The sequence below is a fragment of the Heterocephalus glaber genome, unplaced genomic scaffold (genome assembly GCF_053883595.1).
Source record: "Heterocephalus glaber isolate CG9 unplaced genomic scaffold, H.glaber_assembly_v1.0 deba00001719, whole genome shotgun sequence".
NCBI classification, from domain to species: Eukaryota; Metazoa; Chordata; class Mammalia; order Rodentia; family Bathyergidae; genus Heterocephalus; species Heterocephalus glaber.
This window is the reverse complement of record NW_028258432.1, coordinates 7114469-7138330: the sequence shown is the minus strand read 5'-3', so window position 1 is coordinate 7138330 and position 23862 is coordinate 7114469. Positions and strand designations below refer to the sequence as shown.

The 23862-nt window shown below is 34.0% G+C and overlaps 1 protein-coding gene across 5 annotated transcripts in view; it reads right to left on the bottom strand.

Moving 5' to 3' along the window:
- Cdk8 (cyclin dependent kinase 8) overlaps nt 1–23862 on the bottom strand; it is a 200291-nt gene that overhangs the window by 74311 nt on the left and 102118 nt on the right. For all 5 annotated transcript variants that reach the window (XM_004854819.4, XM_004854820.4, XM_004854821.4 and 2 more), the window contains exons 3-4: nt 11936–12046; nt 7271–7411 (exon numbers count right to left, since the gene is read on the bottom strand). In XM_004854819.4, coding sequence (XP_004854876.1) covers nt 7271–7411; nt 11936–12046 — 252 coding nt within the window. The remainder of the gene's footprint in view (nt 1–7270; nt 7412–11935; nt 12047–23862) is intronic.

The following is a 23862-nucleotide window of genomic DNA, read 5'->3' as shown; positions in this document are numbered from 1 at the left end:
GGAAAATAAAAAATGGTCTTTATTTCAAATGAAATGAGGTGTTTATATAAACAGATTTTTAGACCTGGTTAAGAAAACTTAGCTAGTCCACATCCCATTCTCTATATACAGGCATCTGAAATTGTACTGACCTAATTTACAAGCCTATCTGTGATTTGAAAAGACTGGAAACACAAAAATGCAGGTAATCTTGGAAACTCCGATATTTATTTTAGAATGGAGTTTGGAATCTTAAAGATTATACATCAATAATTTAGGCATTAAAAGATATATACATTAAATAAAAATGGAAATACATCATTTTAGTAAATATTCACTGTATAAAGGGAAAATAAAATCCACTTGTACTTGAAAAGCTTAGGAGACTTAATAAAACATTTTTTAATAGTTAATTCAGTAACCGTTGCTGATTTTACCTCTGGAAACTTCTATTAAATCTAAAAACATACTCTGTGTGTTGATTCAAATAACAGTTACAAAAATTTACACAGGGTCTTAAATTTTTCGAGGTTAAAGTGATTTTGGAATATGGCTAAGCTGCTCATGCTTGTTCCTGTGGGAAGACTTACTTTTCCCCTGTATTAGATCATTTCTCATTTGTTTATATCCAATAAAGAGACAAAGCTGTCAAATTGGAAAAAACTTAATGAAAGATTTATATAGCTATGGGCACCAATGACTTTGAACAGTTTTATATAAAATTTTTAGCTGAGATAAGAGAAACCTTTTCTAATACATTCCTTCTTTGAAGATTAAATTACTTTTGCAAATCTCTAGAAATCTAGAAAGCAATACAGTACTGTCAGGTGTGATGCTATCACTAGAAAGACTGGAATAGTAATTTTTATATGCTTTTTCACAATATTATTCAGAGAATTCTGAAATCTCTGGAAAAATCATTTCTTGATATTCTGAGTACAATCAGTATATTTCTTTTAGTTAAGATGAAAGTCTAAAGGTCAAAAAGAAATTGGGAGCCCACCATTACATCATAATAAATAAGGTCTCCAATAATATGATTCAAAAGTCTGTTAAACAAGCCTTCCTAAATCTGTCCTATTTTGGAAAAACACTGTTTAGCAAGATGGAAACAGTTATAAAAATTATATTATCACATAAATAATATTAAAAATAGAGAAAATATATATCCCACTTCAAATTCAGTTATCTACTTTTGATCAATTTCCAAGATCATTCAAAAAGATTGCAAAGAAACTTAAAAAAAAATCTTGGTATTTAGAATAACCATTCCCAATTGGTAAGAAGTTCAACTAAAAAGTTTCTAGCACTATATAGATAAAAATGTCTGAAAAGACTCTAATCAGAAGGTAAAGAAATGTAAACTATAAGTAATATACAAACTAAATAATGTATTTTTATTATTGACTTATAACCTGCTATATAGACATGTAGACTATCTTCAGTAAATGTCACTGAAATAAACTGGCCTACTTTTCTCTTACTTAGAAGTAATATAATGTAGTCCATTGTGCATGGTTAATATCCAAGTTAAGCAAATGAATAAAAAGCATTTACTAAGAAACCAAACATATTCTTTACAATTCATGTGTTTATGGAAGGAAAACTGAACTGGTCAAGGTGGTGCACATCTGCAATCCTAGCACTCAGAAAAGAGGCTAACCCAAGAGGATGGCTGTGAGTTCAAGGCCAGCATGAACTAGATACTGAAACCCTAACTCAACAAAACAAAACAAACCAAACCAAAACAAACAAACAAAAAACAAAGAAAAAGAAGATGAGGAAGAGTAGGAGGAAGGAAAACTGCCCACTTGGTCATTCAAGATACTTTAAATAAGCACAATTTTATATCATGAATATATATATATTCAGTGTTAGCTAAACTTAATGCAAATCTAGGTACTCCTTAACCAACTGTTACTGAAACTATGTATTATCCTCAAGCCTAAAGTTATGGTTGTAGTCCTATGTGTTTTACTTGCTACCCAATTAAATAAACTAGGAACATTTACAATTAGAGTAAATCTTTTGGAGTTTCCAATAAATGAAGCAAAGCTCAATTAAAGAGAAATGATTAAATCTGACAATTACAAAGTATCTTTCTTCCTTAAAAAGCTCTGTTTAAGCATCCTTGCTGAATATTCCCCTGACAATCATTCTGAGGAAGCTGCACAGAGAAGGGGCATGCAATAGTTAGCACAGAGGTCCAGAATGCAGGATCTTTCCTGCCTGCTGTTCCATTCCTTTGTTACTTTGCCTCTGGCAGCACATGGATAATCTTAGGGTCCTTTCTCCTGTTTTCCTCTCCTAAACAATTTACTTGAACTTCTTTTCAGATAGTAAAAATGTACTCGTTAAAAAAAATAACAATGACTCTTTGTTAATGTGAAATACATTAAACCACACTGAATCTTCTTTGTGAATATCACTAACCAGACTATATAAAACTTTTCCCATTTTCTGGTCCAGATGAAACACCTTTCCCTGGTTGTAATAATAATGTGTGTTAACCATAAGCTATACAGACAATTTGTGTAGGTATTAAAGGAAAAGAGTGAAACTTTCCTGAAATTCTACCACTCATATATAATTCCTACTTGGAAAAATATACTCCCTAAAGAGCCACTGATATTTAAAATGATTTTATTATTAATGTCAAGAAGTTTGCATAAAACATTAAAGTACTTATAATTTGGGGCTATTTTCTGGAGACTTGACTAAAACTTTTCCTTGTTCTTTTTCCTAACTATATCAAATAACTTCTGGGAAAATTTAAGTCTAGTGCATTTGCTTTCAATTTATTTTTAACACAGCCTACAAGGGAAAAAATAATTTAGGATTACATAACAATATTCCTATACAAACATATACAACTAAAATAAAAGTTTCATGAAACAATAATTGTCCTTAATACATGATGCTCTTCTATTTTCTCCATTCTCTTTAGTTAAAAAGCAAAACCAAAAATGTTGGTTGTATTCTATGATTCCCAACTCATTTATAGCTTACAATCTGCAGTTTAAAAATCACTGACCTAGAAGGAAAGCCCTAACTAAATTCAGTAGTCTACATTGGCTACAGTTCTCTGAACAATGATTATCATTTAAGCTTTCTCACTTCTGTTTTTCCACTCACTAGTTGCAGAGTTGAGCAGACAGTAAGAAACTACACTTCAAACAAAACCAAAAGTAATATATTGTATTATACAGCCACAAGCAAACATTAGTATTAGTAAAGTAAAACTAATAAACCAAGCAATTTTTAACTTTGCCAAATGCTCAGATTAAAAGAATCAGCTCTAAAACGACCCTATGATTCATCATGCTACCACCAATACATAATAAGATGTCTTGATAAAGTGGGCTTATGAAATTAAATTTGAGTCAATAGCTTACTCCATGATTGGAATCTCATTTAATGGTTGCTAGGAAACTAACACATCTTTCACTGAGGATAGCTGAATCTGCACCAAGTAATTCTAAGGTAGCCAATATAATTGAAGTAAGCCACAAGGCAGCAGGACAGTGAGGGGTTTTTGTTTGTTTTCAAAATAAGTCAGATTAAACTGTGAAATAGCTCAACCTAGCACCTTTCAGTTATGCTTACACAATAGCCCCCACTAGGTTATTTCCCAAGGAAACCTCTTGCAAAGATTTATTTTCTACTAATTTTTCTATGGCATAAAAACTACTTGGAATTGGTTTGGGCATGAGTGACTAACCATCAGATAGCTGCTATAGTTGCAATACTCCAAAACTTTCTAAATTTTATATATAACCTTACAGTTCAGGTTGGAAAAAAAACCCCAAAACTATGACAGAATTTTATACTACAGCATATCTAAGTATGCATGCCATTTAGTGCAGCAGGACTAAAACACATATGTACCTGCTAGTTCCAAGTTAACTCATTCTAACTAACCCATTAAGGTATCCATTAGAATGAAAATGTGAAAAATTTTAAAAGTAGAATACGTTAATGACCAAATGAGAACTTGATATATACTATGATGGCTAATTTTAGCTGTCAACTTGACTGCATTAAGGGATACCCAGATAATGGTAAAGAGTTATTTCTGGGTATATCTGTGAAAGCATTTTTCTGAGGAGATGTTATCTGAATCAGTGGGCTGGGTCAGGAAGATCCACCTTTACCTAAAATAGGAGTGCAATATTTGGTGGGCTGAGGGCCCAAACAACAAAAAGGAAAAGGAAGGGTGAATTCTTTTTCTTTCTTCCACAATGGGACACTCTTCTGCCCTTGAATATCAGAATTCCAGGTTCTCTATCCTTTGGACTGTAGGAGTTGTACCAGACACTCTTCCTCCTTGGTCTGGTTCTCAGGCCTTTGGACTTGAACCAAGAGGCACATCACTGCTTCTCATTTCTCAAGCCTTTGGACTTAGGCTGAGTCAGGCTAGTGGCTTCCCTGGGTTCTCTAGCTTCCAGAGAGTATACTGTGGGACTTAGGATCCATAAATGTGTGAGCCACTTCCTCTAATAAATCATATAACTGACTTGCTGTTAGGAGGTGGAATCTGGTTGGAAGAGGTGGGTCACCGGGGACATGACCTGGAAGGGTGTATCTCACTCCCTGCCTCTTCCCTTTGCTCTTTGCTTCCCCGGCATCATGATGAGCAGCTTCTCTCCACCCAGATTCCTCCACCATGCCCTTCCTGCTATACAGCAGCCAATGAGGGACTGAAAAAGTAAGCCAGAATAAAACTCTCTTCCTTTAATTTGTGAGTGTTGAGTGTTGTGTCTCAGCAACAAGAAGGTAACGAAGACACTCAACCAGAGAGTCTAATTTATAGCACTAGAAATCTATGTAAGTCAGTTAAGGTCATTGTTTCCATATCTATTCAAACATGACTGAAAAACAAGAATATAATGAACTATTAATTTTATTTATTTTAATAGGGTAAATATTTCATCTGCAAATAATAATGAATATTTCAGAAGATGGAGTTAAGAAAAAATTTTACAGCTTCTGAACAATATTTTTATGAGTAAATGCATTACTACATGCATTAGTAACATATGTAGCTACAGTTGAAAAGCTACATAACACAAAACTCCCAAGTTAGTTTTCAGCTGGCAGAAAGGTGCTCACATTTTTAAAAATGAGTCTTTCCTTTGAGAAGAAACTGAAGGATTCTAGAAGTGGCACCAAAACCAATAATTAAAAGCAGGAGCCATCATTCCAATGATGCCTTGAATACACAGAAGGGTGAGATGCTCAGAAAGAGAAGTGAAAATTCATCCACAGAAAATACATAAAATCAAGCAGAGAAATCAAAGGAGTAGTCATATTACCATTTGGGATTTTTTTTTTGATAAACAGACTATTGAAACAGCATGCCTTATCAAGAGGGATAGAGGAATGAGAATGCTTTGCCTCACCGAAGAGGAGTATTTTATTACCAATACTGCTCAGAATTGCCAGATTGCTTATAATTGGTGATAACAAAAAGCAGTAACTTTTAGTAGGCTTCATTATTACCTTTAAATCATCTATTTATCCTTTCACTATTGATACTTTATTATTTATACTTAAGGTGCACTGATGCCCCAGGCCCCCTTCTTTTACTACACCTTTAACAGAGACTTCTGAAATTACATGTTCTACATTGTCCCCACATCAAAGAAAATCTGTTTAAGCTACATCAGTAAGAAAAAACAAAAAACAAACCAAAAAAAAAACCCTAAAAAACCATCTTTACCAAAAGGGACAGACAATAAATTGGACTTCATAATTATTTTCACTACTGTAATTCATACTACTGCATGTTTTTTATTCTTATTATACATTAGTAATATAAAAATTTAAGTACTAGTTTTTAAAAATCAGTCTGTATTTACCTAATAAACATACATTTTTTAAAAATGAAAATTATAAGCAAAAGAAAATGTAGAGCTATTTTATTATAACTGACATGGTGGGGGAAAATGTCCTTTAGTTACAAAGTTTTATTATTTTAGAAATCATAAAGTTGGTAGCTCAAAAATAGAAATATTTTTCTTGCCTTTACCTCTAAAGGCTGAAATTTATTTTCAACTTAAAAAACCCAGAAGATTTGTCTTAGTTCTGTTCTGTAAACCTATTATTTGGCAGTAAAATATTTTAATCCTTTTAAAAATAAAGTTTTCATAAGAAAAATAGTTCATCCAGATTTCTGCTGTTTTACTGGTCCTAGTCTAAATGTTTTGTAGGTATGCTCTGTACTTCAAGGAAATTCCTTGAAGCTAGATAAAAGTACCAACTGTGCCACTGGAAGAGTTCACTGAAGGCCAGAGATCCAACACATTAAAAACAGAGCAGCTTGGGCTGGGGATCTAGCTCAGTGGTGCTGCCACCTGCCTCACAAGCACAAGGTCCCAAGTTTGGTTTCAAGTTTGATTCCAAGTTTGATCCCCGGTACCAAAAACAAAACAAAACAGAGCAGCCTGGAAATAATATCTTGTGCAAGGCCCTAGATCAGCTCTACCTCAAGCCTTTGGGATTTTTGCTTTGTACACATGGTAGTTAGAGATGAAAAATTGTCCTCACGTCTGGCATTGCGTCTATAGTCATATGAAATGAAGGTGCTATTATAAACTATAGTTACTACGTTCACAAAGAAAAGAACTACAAAACCACAATGTAATTATTCAATTAAAAAGAGCCCATTCAAGCTTAAATAACTGAAATTTATTAAGATCTAATGAGTAATAATTTGCAAGATGGGTGAAAAAAAGGCATAGACAATTTGGCCACATAAAAGAAAAATTTAAAAAACCAGATTCTCTAGTTTCTAAGTCCTTAAAAAGTGAATGTATCTGAACATGGCAAGATTTCAAAGAAATATGATTGTGAGGTTACTGACCAACAGGGTGCTACAATAGTGGGATTTACAAAGTAGGCAGAATTAATGAACATTTTTCTCTTATATGTGACCTAGTATAAAACAGGCTCCAGGAGTTTTATTTTTAAGTTATTCACAAACGTTAATTTTGCAAGTTTACCTAGCATCTAATCATTAATGTAAAGTAAGTCAATGTTTTATTTATGAACTTAAAAGAAAACCAAAGTGTCTTTTTTTCACCTCACAATACACACTGGCTAATGCAGGGCAGAGAAGTGGGAAGCACTGTATGAGAAACACATGAGTGGGCCATGTTTTGAGATTCTAGCACTCTTCCTTCCTTTATTAAAGTTTGCAGGCCTATTTACAGCACTATTATCTACAAACAACGAGAAGAGTATCCAAGTGTAAAGGCATCTTTCTAGTTCAAACTAGAGATAAACTTACCAAATCCCTGTGCAACACCCAGTTAGCATGTAGGTAGTGAATGCCATCTAGGATTTGATACAATAGTGACTTCACCATTCCCCGAGGTAACTGAACTGGCTTCTTATTTGCTTTAGAAGCTCTGTGAAACTTGATTATATGCTGAAATAAAGAAAAAGGCAATTTGACTATTTTCCAAACAGAGAAAGAAATGCTCAAGGATTTCCAAAGATAATAAAAATATAATTTTACTGTTTACTGTTTGATAACAAATAATTTAAAAATTCCCTAGTGATTGAGGTTAAAATTCCATTTCCTAACTATCAGTATATAATAGCATCTCAGGAAATAAATGATGAAAATAAGGAATTAGGAAATAGTGTGCAATTTTTAAAGTCAATTACTTTTGGAGTATACTTGATTGAAGTTTATCTAGTAGAAATTTTCAAAAACAGAATCTGTTTTACTCTGCAGGGATAAAATGAAAAAGCAAAAAAATCAAGTTCAAGAGCTACTCTAAGAATATAGATGTGGTGCCTATTTATGACACAGGTTATAAATAAAGCAGGTGGGAAAACATTTCAGTAAGAAATATTTAGAAACATGAAAGATTCAGATGAGAAAAAAAGTGCTTGATATCATCCATCAAAGCCTTTTCTGTATAATGTTATAGGAAATCCAGTAAAACAAAGTACAGCTTTATAAGTAAATCTACTGATAAAGTTTTATTTTTTAATGTTTTAAACTCTCTTGACAGGCTTCTTCATTAAGTACTCTCAAACTTCAGGAAAATCTTCAGCTCAACTATGTCCTGCACACCATTGTACACATACCTGGCAATAAATACCACAGAAAGCAGGATCATGACTGACATTTATACATGAATATTAAGGCTTGAAATAAACATAATAAAGGAATGAAATAGCTAACATTATAGATTAATATTTTCATTTTCTAATTTCTTTTGTTATACAGAATACTACATGGACATGGAATAACTAATGATTATTGGGAAAAAGTTTAACCTTCCATTGAAAAAATATATGATTAAATTATATTTTATTATAGCAGCATTATGCTATTTTAATTTTCTTCTCAGTCCTTTTCAAGGCAAATACAAGAGTTTTTAAATAAATAAATGAAATACTTATAGTAACTTAATGATGTAGAATATTTTGTCACTTATCATAAAATATGATATGAGAAGTCTGTTAAGATTAGTAAAAACAGGTTAATATAGAGCACTTAAGATAATTTAAAATCCTGCCAGAATAAGAATGAAAGGAACAAATATATACGAGGTTAAAATAATTAATGGACTCCGCATACATTTCTTCATTCTACTCTGTTATTAGAGTACCATAAATGACTTTTTATTAAAGCAATATTTTAAAACTACAAAAGACTAGGGTGGGAGAATTTCACACCTTTATTTTCTTTATATTCCAGGATATGGAACAAATACATGTATCCATACCATGAAATCTGCATTACCTAAGTGACTTCTTTTAAAAACTCTTACTACAGCTGTTCTGTTATCTTCTGTTGCCTTACTCCACCTAATCCACTTCAATTAAAACAAGAACATAACATGATAACTGTATGGATTTTGGTAAAGTGAATTGTCATTTGCTTTTTATGAACATTAAAAGTTATTTATTTGGCTTCACTGAGTATTATCAGTAAGATGATGTTAAAGACAATGATGAACTATATGTACATATAATGTATGACCTATTGCAATGTAATTTGCTAAAGTACAATTTCTGTAATCCCATGTAAAATTAAATGTTCCATACCAGGTGGGCTAGAAATCATATTGAATGTAATTTTTACTATATTTTATGCTAGAAGGTGGCTTATTACAACTTCTATCAATAAAACAGTCTTAAGAAATTTTGTCTTAAGTCCAACATCACTTCATGATGAAAACCCTGAAGAAAACAAGTATAGAAGGACCATATCTGAATAGGATAAAAACTATCTATGACAAAGCAATAGCTAGCATAATATTAAATGAGAAAAAACTAAAAGCATTTCCCTAAAATCAGGAACAAGACAAGGATGTCCACTATCACCACTTCTATTCAACATACTATTTGAAATATTAGCTAGAGCAATTAGGAAAGATATAGAAATAAAGGCAAACAAAGAGGAAAAGAAGAACTCAAATTATCATTATTTGCAGATGACGTGACACACTACATAGAAAACCCAAAGAACTCCAACAAAAAACCTCTTACAAGTAATAACCAAATTCAACAATATAGCAAGATACAAGATCAACACATAAAAATCATTGACATTTGTATGTACCAATAATGAACTTGAGGAGAAGAAAATTATGAAAACAACACCATTCACCGTAGCTTCAAGAAAAATGAAGTACCAAGGAATTGACCTAACCACGGAAGTGAAAGAGCTCTACAGAGAACTACAGTACTCTGAAAAAGGAGATTGAAGAGGACATCAGAAAATGGAATGATGTCCCCAACTCCTGGATAGGTAGAATCAATATCGTTAAAATGACCATATTCCCAAAACTGTTATACAGTTTCACTGCAGTCCCAATCAAAATACCAACAGCATACTTTACAAATCTAGAGAAAATAATCCTAAAATTCATATGGAGCCAGAAACAATTTTGGGTAACAAGAGAAAAGCAGGAGGCATAGCAAGACCTGACTTTAAGCTATACTACAAAGCAATAGTGATCAAAACAGGATGGTAAAAACAACAACAACCACCACCAAAAAAATCCCCCCAAAACAGGATGGTCCTGGAACAAAAACAGATATGCGGATCAAAGGAAGAGAACTGAAGATACAGAAACTTCCCTACACACATTCAGCTATTTGATCTTTGACAAAGGGGCCCAAAACATATGTTGGAGAAAAGATAGCCTATTCAACAAACGGTTCTGGGAAGTTTGCAGAAGATTAAAACTGGACCCTTATCTCTCACCATTTACCAAATTAAAATAAAAATGGATCAAAGATCTAAACATTAAAATAGAAACATTAAACCTACTGGAAGATAAAATAGATAAAACAAAGATATAGGTGTAGGAAAAGATTTTCTAAACAGAACCTCAACTGCACAAGAAATAACAGGAAGAATCCACAAATGGGATTATATCAGACTAAGAAGCTTCTATACAACAAAAGAATCAATCAGTAGAGTGAAGGGACAACCTACAAGATGGGAAAAAATTTTACCACCTACTCTTCAGACAGAGGACTAATATCTAGAATATAAAAGAACTAAAAAAATTAAATCACCTAAAATTAAAGACCCAGTCAATAAATGGGCAAAGGAAATGAACAGACACTTCATGGAGGAAAAAATATAAATGATCAACAAGTATAGGAAAAAATGCTCAACATCTCTGCCTATTATAGAAATGCCTGGGCCTAAGTTTCTAAACCTATTCTTATCATAGGTCAGACAAACAAAAAAATAAGCCACAACCAATATTGGGACCTATGTTCACACTAATCTTATTTTGTGGTAGAGCTCTCATCTGCAAAGAATTTTTCCTATCCAAGTGTAGAGCAACTCAAGTAAGCGTGATAATGGAATTACTGTTGATGAAAATGAAAAAAATGCATTAGAATATCAAATATCAATTGTCAAAGATATCAAATAAATGATTAATGCTAGTTTCCTATAGCAGTACACTGTACTACATTTAGTTTATAGAGCTTTTCAAAAAAAATTGCTCCCCAGAAAAATCCTATAAAAAACAAGAAAAGTAGTACATTTTATAGATGTGGGAAGCTGCAGCTTCAGGGTCATTAAAAGATTTGCCTACTGACATTTAACAAGTAACAGGTACAATCATTAGATTTCAATTTAGCCCTCCAAACACATGTATTCTCCTACAAAAGTACACCACCTTTAATCTTAAATTCCTCCATACTGTTATTATGTACTTTTATGTAATTACTTTTTTATGAAAAAAGCTATAACTGTTAATAGCTGTTTATATTCTTTAGATTCTACTGTTTTCATTAGTATCTGTTACAAAGGTAAAAAATATGACAATATCAACAAGTAATATTGAAGCCAGGTATGGTAGCACATGCATGTAATTCCAGCACTCAGGAGGCTGAGGCACGAAAATTACAAGGCCAGCCTGAGCTACACAGTGAGTTTAAGGCCAGCGTGAACCTGAGACCCTGTCTCAAACCCGGCCCCCCCTCAAAAAAAGGTAACACTGGTTGAGAATCCATAAACTAAAAATGTGAAATCCAAAATGCTTCAAAATCTAAAATATTTTGATGACATGTCACAAATGCAAAGTTCTACACCATGAAATTCTATTTCATGCACAAAATTATTTAAAATATTGGGTAAAATAACCTTCAGGCTATATATACAAGGGGCATATGAAACATAAGTGAATTTCATGTTAGACTTGGGTCCCATCCCCCTTCAGATTTTAGATTGTTTGCATATACATATGAGACTTTATACATAAGCAAATATTCCAAAATCTGGATGATCAACGTTTTATACAAAGCAAAATACTCTAGCCTTGGTAATGCATTGACCACAGTTTTATGAGTTAACTTTATTTTAAAAATATAAACCTCATAGTAGGATGAGCTCTTAATTGTTCGAAGTCACTCTTAAAAATCTGATTGAAATCAATGGCTCATGTCAATCAGCAATTCATCTTACCCAGAGATCATGTTCAGCATAGTCAAACAGAAGCCATACTTTCCGATCAGCGTGAGACAGAAACACCTTTTGAAGAGAGATAACGTTTGGATGCTTAAGCTCTCGAAGTAACTGCAAAATAAGAAACATCCATTAAAATTTTTTACAATAAAAATACGCCACTCTTTGTAATTCAATCTTAAAATCTTAATGAGCACCCACATAAAGTTGAGGTATCTGTACAGATGTTTCAGTAGCAAATGAAGAAAAACCTGTGGGGAAAAGATACAGAAGAAGAAAAATTGCCTATTTTATTGTTGTTTGGTTGGTTATTTTGTTGATCTTCTTCTTCTGGTAATATATATGAAACATTAAATTACCATTTTAGTTCTTGTCAAGTAAACAAATCAGTGGCATTAAATATATTCAATTTTGTACACACTACTAACCATTTTAGAACTTTTTCATTACCAAAACAGAAACACTGTACTCATTAAACAATACCCTTTTCCTCCAGCCCTCTGTCTGTCAGATTCCGCCAGTTTTACACACCTCATGTAAGTGGAATCCCACAACATCTGTACTTTTGTGCTTGGCTTATATCATTTCACATACTGTCTTCAATGTTAATCCATGTTATGGACCCTATAAAGACCTACTCTTTTTCATGGATGAATACATTTCATTATATCTATCTATCTATCTATCTATCTATCTATCTATCTATCTATCTATCTATCTGAACTTACAATGGGTTTACATCCCAATAAAGCCACCATAAGTTGAAAATGCATTTAATTAATTCACCTAGTCTGCAGAATACTGTAGTTCAACTATACAATATACTGCATGATAACAACTTTTTATACTGACCATTTGGCAGCATACTATAACATACTGCATGGAGTTAGACCAGGAAAAAAAAAAATGAAACTAAATTCAAAATATATTTTCTACTAATGCATATGGATTCTGCACGACTGTAAAAACAGAAAATTCTAAGTCAAGGACTGTTTATATGTACATTTTTAACTGTACTGTCTATATGTACAGTTATTTATTGGTGGATACTTGGGTTATTTCAAACTTTTTGGCTATTGTGAATAATGCTGTTATGAACATTAGTGTAGAAAAATCTGTTTGAGGTCCTGCTTTCAATTCTTTGGATGTATGTCTATGAAGACATTTCTGGATTATAGATTATTCTGTGTTTAACTTTTTGAGAGCCCATCAAACTGGTTTTCAGCATCTGCATCACATCCTCAACTGCAATGCATAATGATTTCAATTTATCTAGATCCTTGCCAACATTTATTTTCTTAAAATAAAAAAAAGCAGCAAAACAAAACAAAATAGCCATCCTAATGGGTATGAAGTAGTATCTCACTGTGGTTTTGATTTGCATTTCCCTATTTACTAATGGTATTGAGTATCTTTTCATGAGCTTATTGGTCATTTATACATCTCCTCGAAGAGAAATGTCTATTCAATACCTTTGTCTAGTTTTTAATCAAGATTTTTGTTTTTGATATATTATAGAAGTTCTTTATATCATCTATATATGAATCTCACCAGATACATGATTTACAAATACTTTCTTCAATCCTAAGTTGTATACGATTTGCCATCATAAAACAACTAAATTTAAAACAAATCTGTAGTTTGTAACATTTATAAATATCAAAGGCTTAAGTAAATGCAGTATTAGGAAATACAATACTCAACAACATCACATATTAAATGAGAACTAAGATTTATAACTATGATACAGTAGCTAATTTCAACCATTTATATTACATTGTAAAACTGACTAAATTTTTGCTTTTTTCCATAAAATAATAAAGAATTCATACAGAGAGAAGCATCCAAGTAGAGCATGAGTTTATGCATTGAACTTTTCTCACCTCCTAAAAGGATGCTCTTTTACTTCAAATCTTTTATCTCCCTATTTTATGATAACCAAGTGGCCCTAATAATCCACCCAGTTAAAAAGCGCCCCTTCCCCTGCCAAGCACAAACAAAAATAGCAACTACAACAAGAAAAGGCTTCTCACAAAGCCTGACTCTATGTTCTTATCAGTTAAAACAGATGTACCCAGTGCCTTCCAAATATACACAATACTGGACAACCACGTGAGAAAGTCAAAGTCTTAGAACTTACACTTTTAGTGTCTTTTACAAGAACATTGCTACCAAAACAAGAATCAGCATAGTGTAATGTTAACATTATATTCAGGGGCTCTGAAATGAACTTCACCAGTGAAGACTATGAGTGGACCAAATACGAAGTCACATATTAATTATCACTATTGAGAGTGATAACTATTTTATTTAGAAGCAAGATTAAATTGAGGTTATATATTTTTGCTTTAAGTACAATAAAATTTTCAGGAACACTAAAGCCACTATCTAAAATTGTCTATGTACCAATTAATAAACCAGGTAAATAATCTGACACTCAGGAAGAGGTGATGCTAAGGTAGTTTAATTTTAGTTCAGTGTTTTTTTTTTTTTAATACCTCAAAACGAACACATACCTAAGCTAGAAAGCTATTTCAAATCCTTTATGAAGACTGGCAAATTCCAAAGCTTTGGCAAAGATACTATCAATTATTAGAAACCTACATATATAATTATTCTTAGATGTCTCTTGAATTTTACCTCTTATATGAAGTTTTGCTCCTGTATTTAAAAAAGAAACCAGTAAACATTATGTTAAACTATTTCTAGGTGCCAAGTATGGTACTAACATATAATATGCGTTATTTCATTTAATCATGAATTAATCCCATGAAATATTTATATTTACCCCCATTTTACAAAGAAGGATGCAGTAGGGAGGGGGAAGGCTAAATAATAGCCTCAAAGTCACATTCCTAGGAAATGCTTAAATGGACCAGAGCTTAAACACTTTTAAAATTAATTAACCTTTTTTTGTGGTACTGGGGATCAAACTCAGGACCTTGCACTTTCGAGGCAGGTGGTGGCACTACTGAGCTAAATCCCCAGCCCTAAAATTAATTAACTTGTAAAACACAAAGCCAGTACTTGTAACTAGTATGCTCTAATATTAATATTTCTCAAGAGTTAATACCCTGGAGTAATAGTTCCCTATAATTCAGAGACACAGATGTTTTAAAAATGTACAACCAAACATACCTCTAGTGTTTCATCTATGGACTAAAATTAATGCTTTCGTAAAGCCAATCTACTTCTCCAAATATTTTTTTTTCAAAATCCATCTGATTAGCCAGACAAAAGTCAAGGAGGACAACGACTTTATTAGTGAGTTAGTAACTTTACTAGAGTTATTAAGTAATAGTGTTATAAACTAAATTATATTTTGTTAAAATTCATACAATGAAGCCCTGATAGCCAAATAGCTTAGAATGTAACAGTATTTGGAGACAGGGCCTTTAAGGACATCTGGTTAAATGACGCCATTACAGTGGGCCATAATCCAATCTGACTACTCTCTATGATATGAGGACATACAAAGAGCCAACAGGGCTGTCCTGGATGATGATCTGAAAAGCTCTTAAGAGGAAGGCCATAGCCATCTGCAAGCCAAAGCAAGGCTTCACGGAAAATCAATTCTGTGGGTACCTTAGTCTTGGACTTCCAGATTCCACAATAAAAAAAAAAACCTCTTTTGTTCAAGCCACTCAATCAATCCATGGTATTTTGCTACTGCGACCCTAACAAATACAGTAAGTAACTATTAGTACTAAGTAAGCTCCATATGTTAGGTGATTTTTGTTGTTTTGAACAGAGAAATTCAAAAAGATAGGTACTCTGGGATTGCAGATTGCTTTGGGATGGGAAATGAAAACATAGAACTGAGAGCCTCAGTGGAGAATCATCTCTCCACCAACATTCCCACTGAAAAGCTTTCAAAACAACAAGTTGCTGTGCTGCATTTGCCAGACCAGGTACTGTGGAATATGCTTTGCCAGGTCTCAGGGGTAACAAATGTTACTCCTGGTGAAGTCCTCTAATAGGAGGCAAATGCATATAAGCAGACAATTCTAAGACAGTTGTTGTAATAACTGACATCTATTGAACAACACTTATGGAGGGTAGCTAATGTCCACTGAGAGTCTGATCTAACAAATATTTTAAGCTCCTGATAAAAACTCTATGAGACATTATTAGTATTACTTTGACGAAACTCGAGACACAGACAAATTAAGTAACTTGCTTTGGGTGCAGAGGCCCAGGAGTCTGGTGAGGGTCTTATTCAACATATGCACTACTATGTGGCTGACACTCTGACACTGGAAGCATTCATTGCAGGTGTATGCCACCATGATCAGCTTCAAGAAAAAAATTTTAAAGCTATAAAACATTTTCTTCAACAAAACTATTTTAAACTGATTAAAAACTAAGGTGCACTGTTGCAAACTGATAAAAACTGAAGTGCACAGGTTGAAGTAGAAGTGAGTTATTAAAGTAGTATAGAAGCTTTACCTCTTCTTCCCAATTTCACTGTAAGTAACCTGGAATACTGATGGACCACGGATGTACAGTTGGAAAAATAACTAAACTAAAGGCATTCCAGGTCACAGAAAATTCTGAAAATGTAGAAGAAAAACTACTTATAATAAAGTGAGTATGAAGATATGCAATGTTCTTTGCTTTAGAAGAAATTCTGAGTTTTATCCTTTCTCCCTTCTACAATTACTTTCTGAGCAATGGCTATATGCTAGACTTAAGACACGCTGGCGAAGAAATGAATTAGTCTACTAGGATAGGAGCAAAAGTCAGTAAACAGAATAAAATCTTGCAATTGGCTATAAGTGTTATTAAAAAAAAAAACAAACTTGGTGTGAGAATTTCTCTGAGGGAAGGCATTAAATCAGATAATATTTGTCAGACAAGATGGAAACTTTTTTTAATCCTTAACTTTTTGTCATACACAATTCCTCTGTGTACCACTATCCACTTACAGCGAAATCTTTATCTATATTCACATTCCCTACTCTCCCTTCACCCTGAATTATTTTGAAGTAAATTCCAATTTCACCAATAAGTATTTCACTATCTACATACACCCTAAGCAAGTGGTATTCATCACAAGGATACGGGGATGGATCAACATATACAAATCAGTAACCGTAACACACTATATCAATAGAGCCAAGGACAAAAACCATATGATCATCTCAATAGATGCAGAAAAGGCATTTGACAAACTTCAACACGCATTTATGAAAAAAAACCCAACAAAAAATTCGAATAAACGGTCTCTACCTCAATCTGATAAAAGCCATCTATGAAAAACCAACAGCCAATATCATACTAAATGGTCAAAAACTGAAATCCTTCACGCTAAAATCAGGAACAAGACAAAGATGTCCACTATCACCACTCCTGTTCAATATAGTTTTGGAAACATTGGGCTGGGGATTTAGCTCAGTGGTTCCGCCACCTGCCTCACAAGCACAAGGACCTGAGTTCGATCCCCAGCAGCAAAAAAAAAAGATTGGGAAAAAAATATATACATTTCTTTAGGGCCAAGAAGTTCTGGAAACATTAGCCATGGCAATTAGACAAGAGAAAGTAACAAAAGGAATAAAGATGGGAAATGAAGAAGTCAAATTGTCATTGTTTGCAGATGACATGATACTCTATATAGAAGACCCCAAGAACTCCACCAAAAGTCTTCTAGACTTAATAACCAAATTCCGTAGAGTAGCTGGATAGAAGGTCAACACACAAAAATCAATAGCTTTCCTCTACACGAATGACAGACTCACTGAGAGAGAAATAGGGCAAACAATTACTTTCACAATAGCATCCAAAAAACTGAAATACCTAGGAATCAACCTAACAAAAGAAATCAAAGACCTCTTCTCTGAAAACTATAGCACTCTGAAAAGAGAGATTGAAGACGATATCAGAAAATGAACAGACATCCCCTGCTCCTAGGTAGGAAGGATCAACACAGTGAAAGTGGCCATACTTCCAAAACTGCTATATAGATTCAGTGCAATCCCAATTGAAATCCCAGTAGCATACTTCACAAACCTTGAGTAAGCAATCCAAAAACTCATTTGGAAGAAGAAGAGACCTAGGACACCAAAAGAAATTCTAGGCAACAGGGACATGCCAGTGGGTATCAAAACCCCCAACTTGAAACTATACTACAAAGCTACTGGGATAAAATCAGCATGGTACTGGCAAAGAAACAGACCTGAGGACCAGTGGAACAGATCAGAGATGCAGAAACAACAGCAGACACACTCAGCCACCTCATCTTTGACAAAGGAGCCAAACACCCTCACTGGAAGAGAAGTAGCCACTTTTACAAATGGTGCTGGAAAAACTGGGTTTCAACTTGCCAAAGATTAAAACTAAACTTATATCTTTCATCATGCACTCAACTAATATCAAAATGAATTAAAGATCTAAATATTAAAACAGAAACGCTGAACCAGCTGGAACAATGGTTAGGTAGAACTCTTGAAGACATTTTATAAACAAAACCTCAGTTGCCTGTGAACTAGCACAAAAAAATCAACAAGTGGGATCTCTACTTATTAAAAAGCTTCTGTACAGCAAGAGAAACTACCAACAGTGGAAGAGACAACACAAAATGTGGAAAAAAAATTTTTCCTGCTGTTCCTCAGGCAAGGTCTATTATCCAGATCTATAAAGAACTTTAAAAAATCAGACCTCCCAAATTTAAACACCCAATCCAAAAATGGGCATCTGAAATGAATAGACATTTATCAGATAAAGAAGTAGAAGGCGCAAATAAACATATGAAAAAATGTTCAACATCACTGATCATTTGAGAGATGCAAATGAAAACAAGGCTGAGATTCCACCTCACCCCAGAAAGAATGGCTGCTATCATGAAATCAACCCTAACCCTAACCCTAACCCTAACCCTAACCCTAAGTGGGAGGGGTAGGGGAAAGGAAAGAAGGGAATGGAATTAATATGAGAAAATGAAAAAATGGCAACAAAGTCTTTGTAAATAGACAGGGATGGAGGGGTTGAAGGGAGGGCAAGGGAAGGGGGAAAAAATAAGAACCAAGAGAGATTACGTAAAGGTCCAAATTTCTAATGATGAATGTCATTATATTGTATACCTAAAATGTACTAATAAAATTAATTAGAAAGAAAGTATTTCAGTATCTATAAAATAGTTCCTTTTCTCTAATCACAATGAAAATAAATTAGTAATCACTAACAACTTACCTGGAAAGAAACACATATTTAAATATTAAATGATACATTTCTAAATAATTCATAGATAAATGAAAAAAATAACAAAATTGAAAATGCATAGCTCTGAATGATGATAAAAAAATTACAAAACAAAATTTGTGAGATGCAGCTAAAAGTTTAGAGGGAAATTTATAGTTTTAAAACCTTGCATTATAAAAAGAATAGTTTTTTAAAAAATGACCTAAGGATCTCCCTTATAAAGGCTAGAAATATAAACCAAGGTAAATAGAAGAAAATAAATAGTAAAGAACAAAAATCAATGAAACAAAAATTAGCAGGATCGGCAATGAGAGAAGGATATCACTATAGAACCTACTATATGATAAAGCAGCAAGAGAATATTATGAACATCTTTATGCCAATATAACCATTAAATTCAATGCAATGTACAAAATTTAACTTATTAAACATAAGATAGGCCTGTGAATTTAGCTCAGTGTTTCTGCTGCCCTGCCTGCCTCGTAAATGCAAGGTTCTGAGTTCAATCTCTGGTACAAAAAAAGAAAAAGCAACCTGGCCCTGGAGCTTACCTTCAGGGCCTTGTGGTAGCTGATGAATCCGCACTGTAGAGACAGGGAGGGACCATGAAGGCCAGAAGGGGCCAGAAGATAGAGCAGAAGTGAACAATAGAGAGAGGGCTTCTCTGAGGATCCTCAATGAAAACTGAAGCCTACTGGGAAAGTGAAGAAAATCTCTGCAATAATGGTACACTGGAACTCCATGGATAGTAAGTCCAGTCCTTGGTATCAACACCTCTGATAGAAACCTGGGCTCACCTCAGAGATAGGACAGCTGGATCCTGCAGTAGAACCTTGCAGAATTCAATTCTCCAAGAGGTTAGGGACCTCAACTTCGGCCTTGCAGCCAGAAATTAGCCTGAATCTCAGTGTACTACAGCTGGCTTACAGAGACTAATGGACTTAGATCTGCACACTGCTGCCCACACTGTCTACCAGGACAACAGAGACATACTGTGAGGTAGGCCTTTTTTTAAAAAGTGTGTATGTATATATATATATATATATATATATATATATATATAAATTTTTTTTTCTTTTTCTCTATCGTTCTTGTTCTGCATTTCTCTCCCTCTTTGTTCCTCTTCCTGTCCTATTTTGGATTGTTTTTCTCTCTTCCCATCTCTCAACTGTCACTATTCTTATTGGAAGGTGAATACAGTTTCTAGGTACCCTATGGTTGTTAGTTTATTCTGCTCTTATCTATGTTCCATTACTCTGTCTTTCCCTCTTGTCTTCAACAGTCACCCAAAGTTTGTGTGATCTCCCTGTGTCCTCCAGCCTCACTTCTAACCTTTTCCTCTCCTTCTATCTCTCTATCCCTCCTTCCCCAACCCCTCCTAAATCCTTATCCTGAAGGGTAAATTTGCTACATTGAAGAGCTTATTTACTACAAACATATTTTGGGCTGGTCCTCAACTTTGATCTAGTTCACAAGGTTAAAGGTGACAGATAAATTGGTATGACAAATTGTCATTTTCTAAGCTGTGTTTGATGTTATTGTTGATGCTATTATTGATGCTGATTGTAGCAACTGGGCTAAGGTGTCATGATTGGTCCAATCAGTTGTCCTCCCTGGCATACTGAAAACAAGATTGCTAAGAGTCATTAGAAGCCTAAAAAGACAAGCTATACCTGGAAGATATCTCTGAGAAGCAATCACTCCATAAGGGCTCCAAATATAAGTAATAAAGACACTCACAACAGGCAATATTGAAGTATCAACCAGGAATTAAACAAAGAAACAGCACGAATGACAAAATTAGAAATAAGAAGACACTTAAACAAGGTGCAAAGCCAGACTTCCAGGGCACCAAAGGCAAATTCTGGGGGAAATAAGGTGGAAAATTCTGATAGGCAACCACCTAGACACCCTGATATGATAGCAGAGGAAATAAGGAAATAGATGAAGGGGGCTCTAGAAAAATTCAAAACAGAAATAATTTCCTAGATAACCACAGAGATGTTGAACAGAATGAAAGACATGATTAGAGACTCTAGAACAGAAACAGATAAAAAAAAAATAGATGAGCACAAGGACCATGATGGAAGCCATGAATTCCCAACATAGGAAAGAAATGGAATCCATGAAAAAGATTCAAACAGATATTCAGGAAATTAAAAACTCCACTGAAAGTATTCACAGGAGATTGAGTGACTGTGAAGACAGAATACCAGAAATAGAAGGCAAGATTGCAGTTAGTGACCATGAAAAGAGAGATTTCTTAAAAATAGTAAGGGACCATGAGAAATGGATCCAGCAATGCTAGATGATGCAAAGAAGAATAACAAGACTGATAGGAGTCCACGAAAGAGCAGGAGAAAATACAAATGACATAAAAAAAATCTGTTCAGACTTAATTACAGAAAACTCCTCAAACAGAGGAAAAGAATTTGACATACAGATAAGTGAAGCATATAGAACTCCAACTAGCCATGATAAAAAAAAAAAAATCTACACCTAGACATATAATAGCCAAGATCCCAGAAATCCAATAGAAGAACAAAATCCTACAAGCACTTAGAGAAAAGAAACAAATCACACATAAAGGAAAGGCCATCAAAATCACAGCAGACTTTTCAACACAAACCCTCAAGTCAAGGAAAGCCTGGAGTGAAGTATTTCAATCCCTAAAAAAAAAAATAACCTCCAACCTAGACTGATGTATCCTGCAAAATTATCGTTCAAAATCTATGGTAAAATTAGATACTTCCATGACAAAGAACATCTGAGAAACTTCATGAATACCACACAATTCTAAACAATATCCTGGAAAAAGACAATGAGGGTCACAACTCCATGAGGACCAACAGAGCAAAGCCATCAGGCAAGGCAAGAAATTAAAGGGAAAGGGGGAAAAATTAAAAATGAAAGAGCCAAGAACAGTAAAATATCATGACAAGGATGAGTCAATGCATATCAATTACAACCATCAATGTAAATGGTCTCAACTCACCAAATAAAAGAAACAGGCTGGCAGAACGGATTAAGAAGCAAAATCCAACAATATGCTTTAAATAAGAAACACATTTAATGCGAAAAGGAATTCACAGACTGAAAATAAAAAGGAAGGAAAACAACTCTCCATGTGACAGGAACCCAGAAAAAAGCAAAGGTAGCTATTTTATTTGCAGAAAAGGTAGATTTCAAACCAAAAGTAATTAAGAGGGACAGAGAAGGTTACTACATCCTTGTAAAGGGAACAATCCAAGAAGAAGAGATGACAATCATAAATATATATGCACCAAATACTAATGCTCCCAACTATACAAAGCAAATATTAATGTACATGAAAAACTAAATAAACACTAATACAAATGTAGTGGGAGTTGGGGATCTTCCCCAAAGAATTAAAAGAATCATATCACAGTGATATATGTGCACCCATGTTCATTGCAGTGCAGTTTGTAATAGCTAAAACTTGGAAACAGCCCAAATGCCCATCAACTGGAGACTGGATAAAGAAAATCTGGTTTTTTTATAAAATGGAGTACTACTTAGCCATAACAAATGAGAAATTAGAGACATTTATAGCTAAGTGGATGCACATTGAGGGAATACTCTTAAGTGAAATAAATAGGACACACATGTGTAAATACCGAATAGTTTCTCTGGTGTGAGAACCTGAAAGTGTAAATAAGGACTAAATGTATAATAGGTCATGTGAAATAGGAAGAAAAGGGGCAAAGGGGAAGGAAGTGGGAGGGCTAGGGGAAAGGATAGAAGGGAATGGGATTAATATGAGAAAATGGAAAAATAGGAACAAAATCTTTGTAAATAGGGAGGACTGGAGGGGTTGAAGGGAGGGCTGGGCAAGGGTGAAAAATAAGAACCAAGAGAGACTATGTAAAGGTGCAAATTTCCAATGATGAATGTCATTATATTGTATACCTAAAATGTACCAATGATTAGAATGAATAATCAATAATGTAAAATAGGAAGAAAAGGTCCAAAGGGGTAGGGGTAGTGGGAGGGGCAGGGGAAAGGAAAGAAGGGAAAGGAAAAAATGATGAGAAATGGAAAAAATGGAAATAAAGTCTTTGTAAATAGGGAAGGGTGGAGGGTGTGAAGGGAGGGCTAGGAATGGGGAAAAAATAAGAACCAAGATGCATTATGTAAAGATACAATTCCCAATGAGAAATGTAATTGTGTTGTATACCTACAATGTACCAATAAAAGAATTTAATACAAAAAAAAATGTAGTGGGAGACCTCAATAATCCACTGTCAAAAAGATATAGATCATCTAGACAGAAAACCCACAATGAAATAATAGAACTGAACCAAACTTTTGAACAACTGGATTTAATAGATGTCTACAGAATGTTCCACCCAACAAAATCAGAATACATATTCCTTTCGGCTGCACACAGGTCAGTCTCCAAAATAGACCACATGCTACCTCACAGGACATGTTTAAGGAAATGGAAAGGAATTAAAGTTATCCTCTGTATATTATCAGACCACAATGCAGTAAAATTGGAGAGCAACAGCATAAGAAACTGCAAGAACCTCACAAACACATGGAAATTGAATAACACTCTCCTGAAAAACAAATGGGTCAAAAAGGAAATTAAAGAAGAAATTAGACAGTTTCTGCAATTAAGTGATAATGCCAATACAACATATAGGAACCTATGGGACACAACGAAGCAGTTTTACGAGGGAAATTCATAGCAGTGAATCCCCATA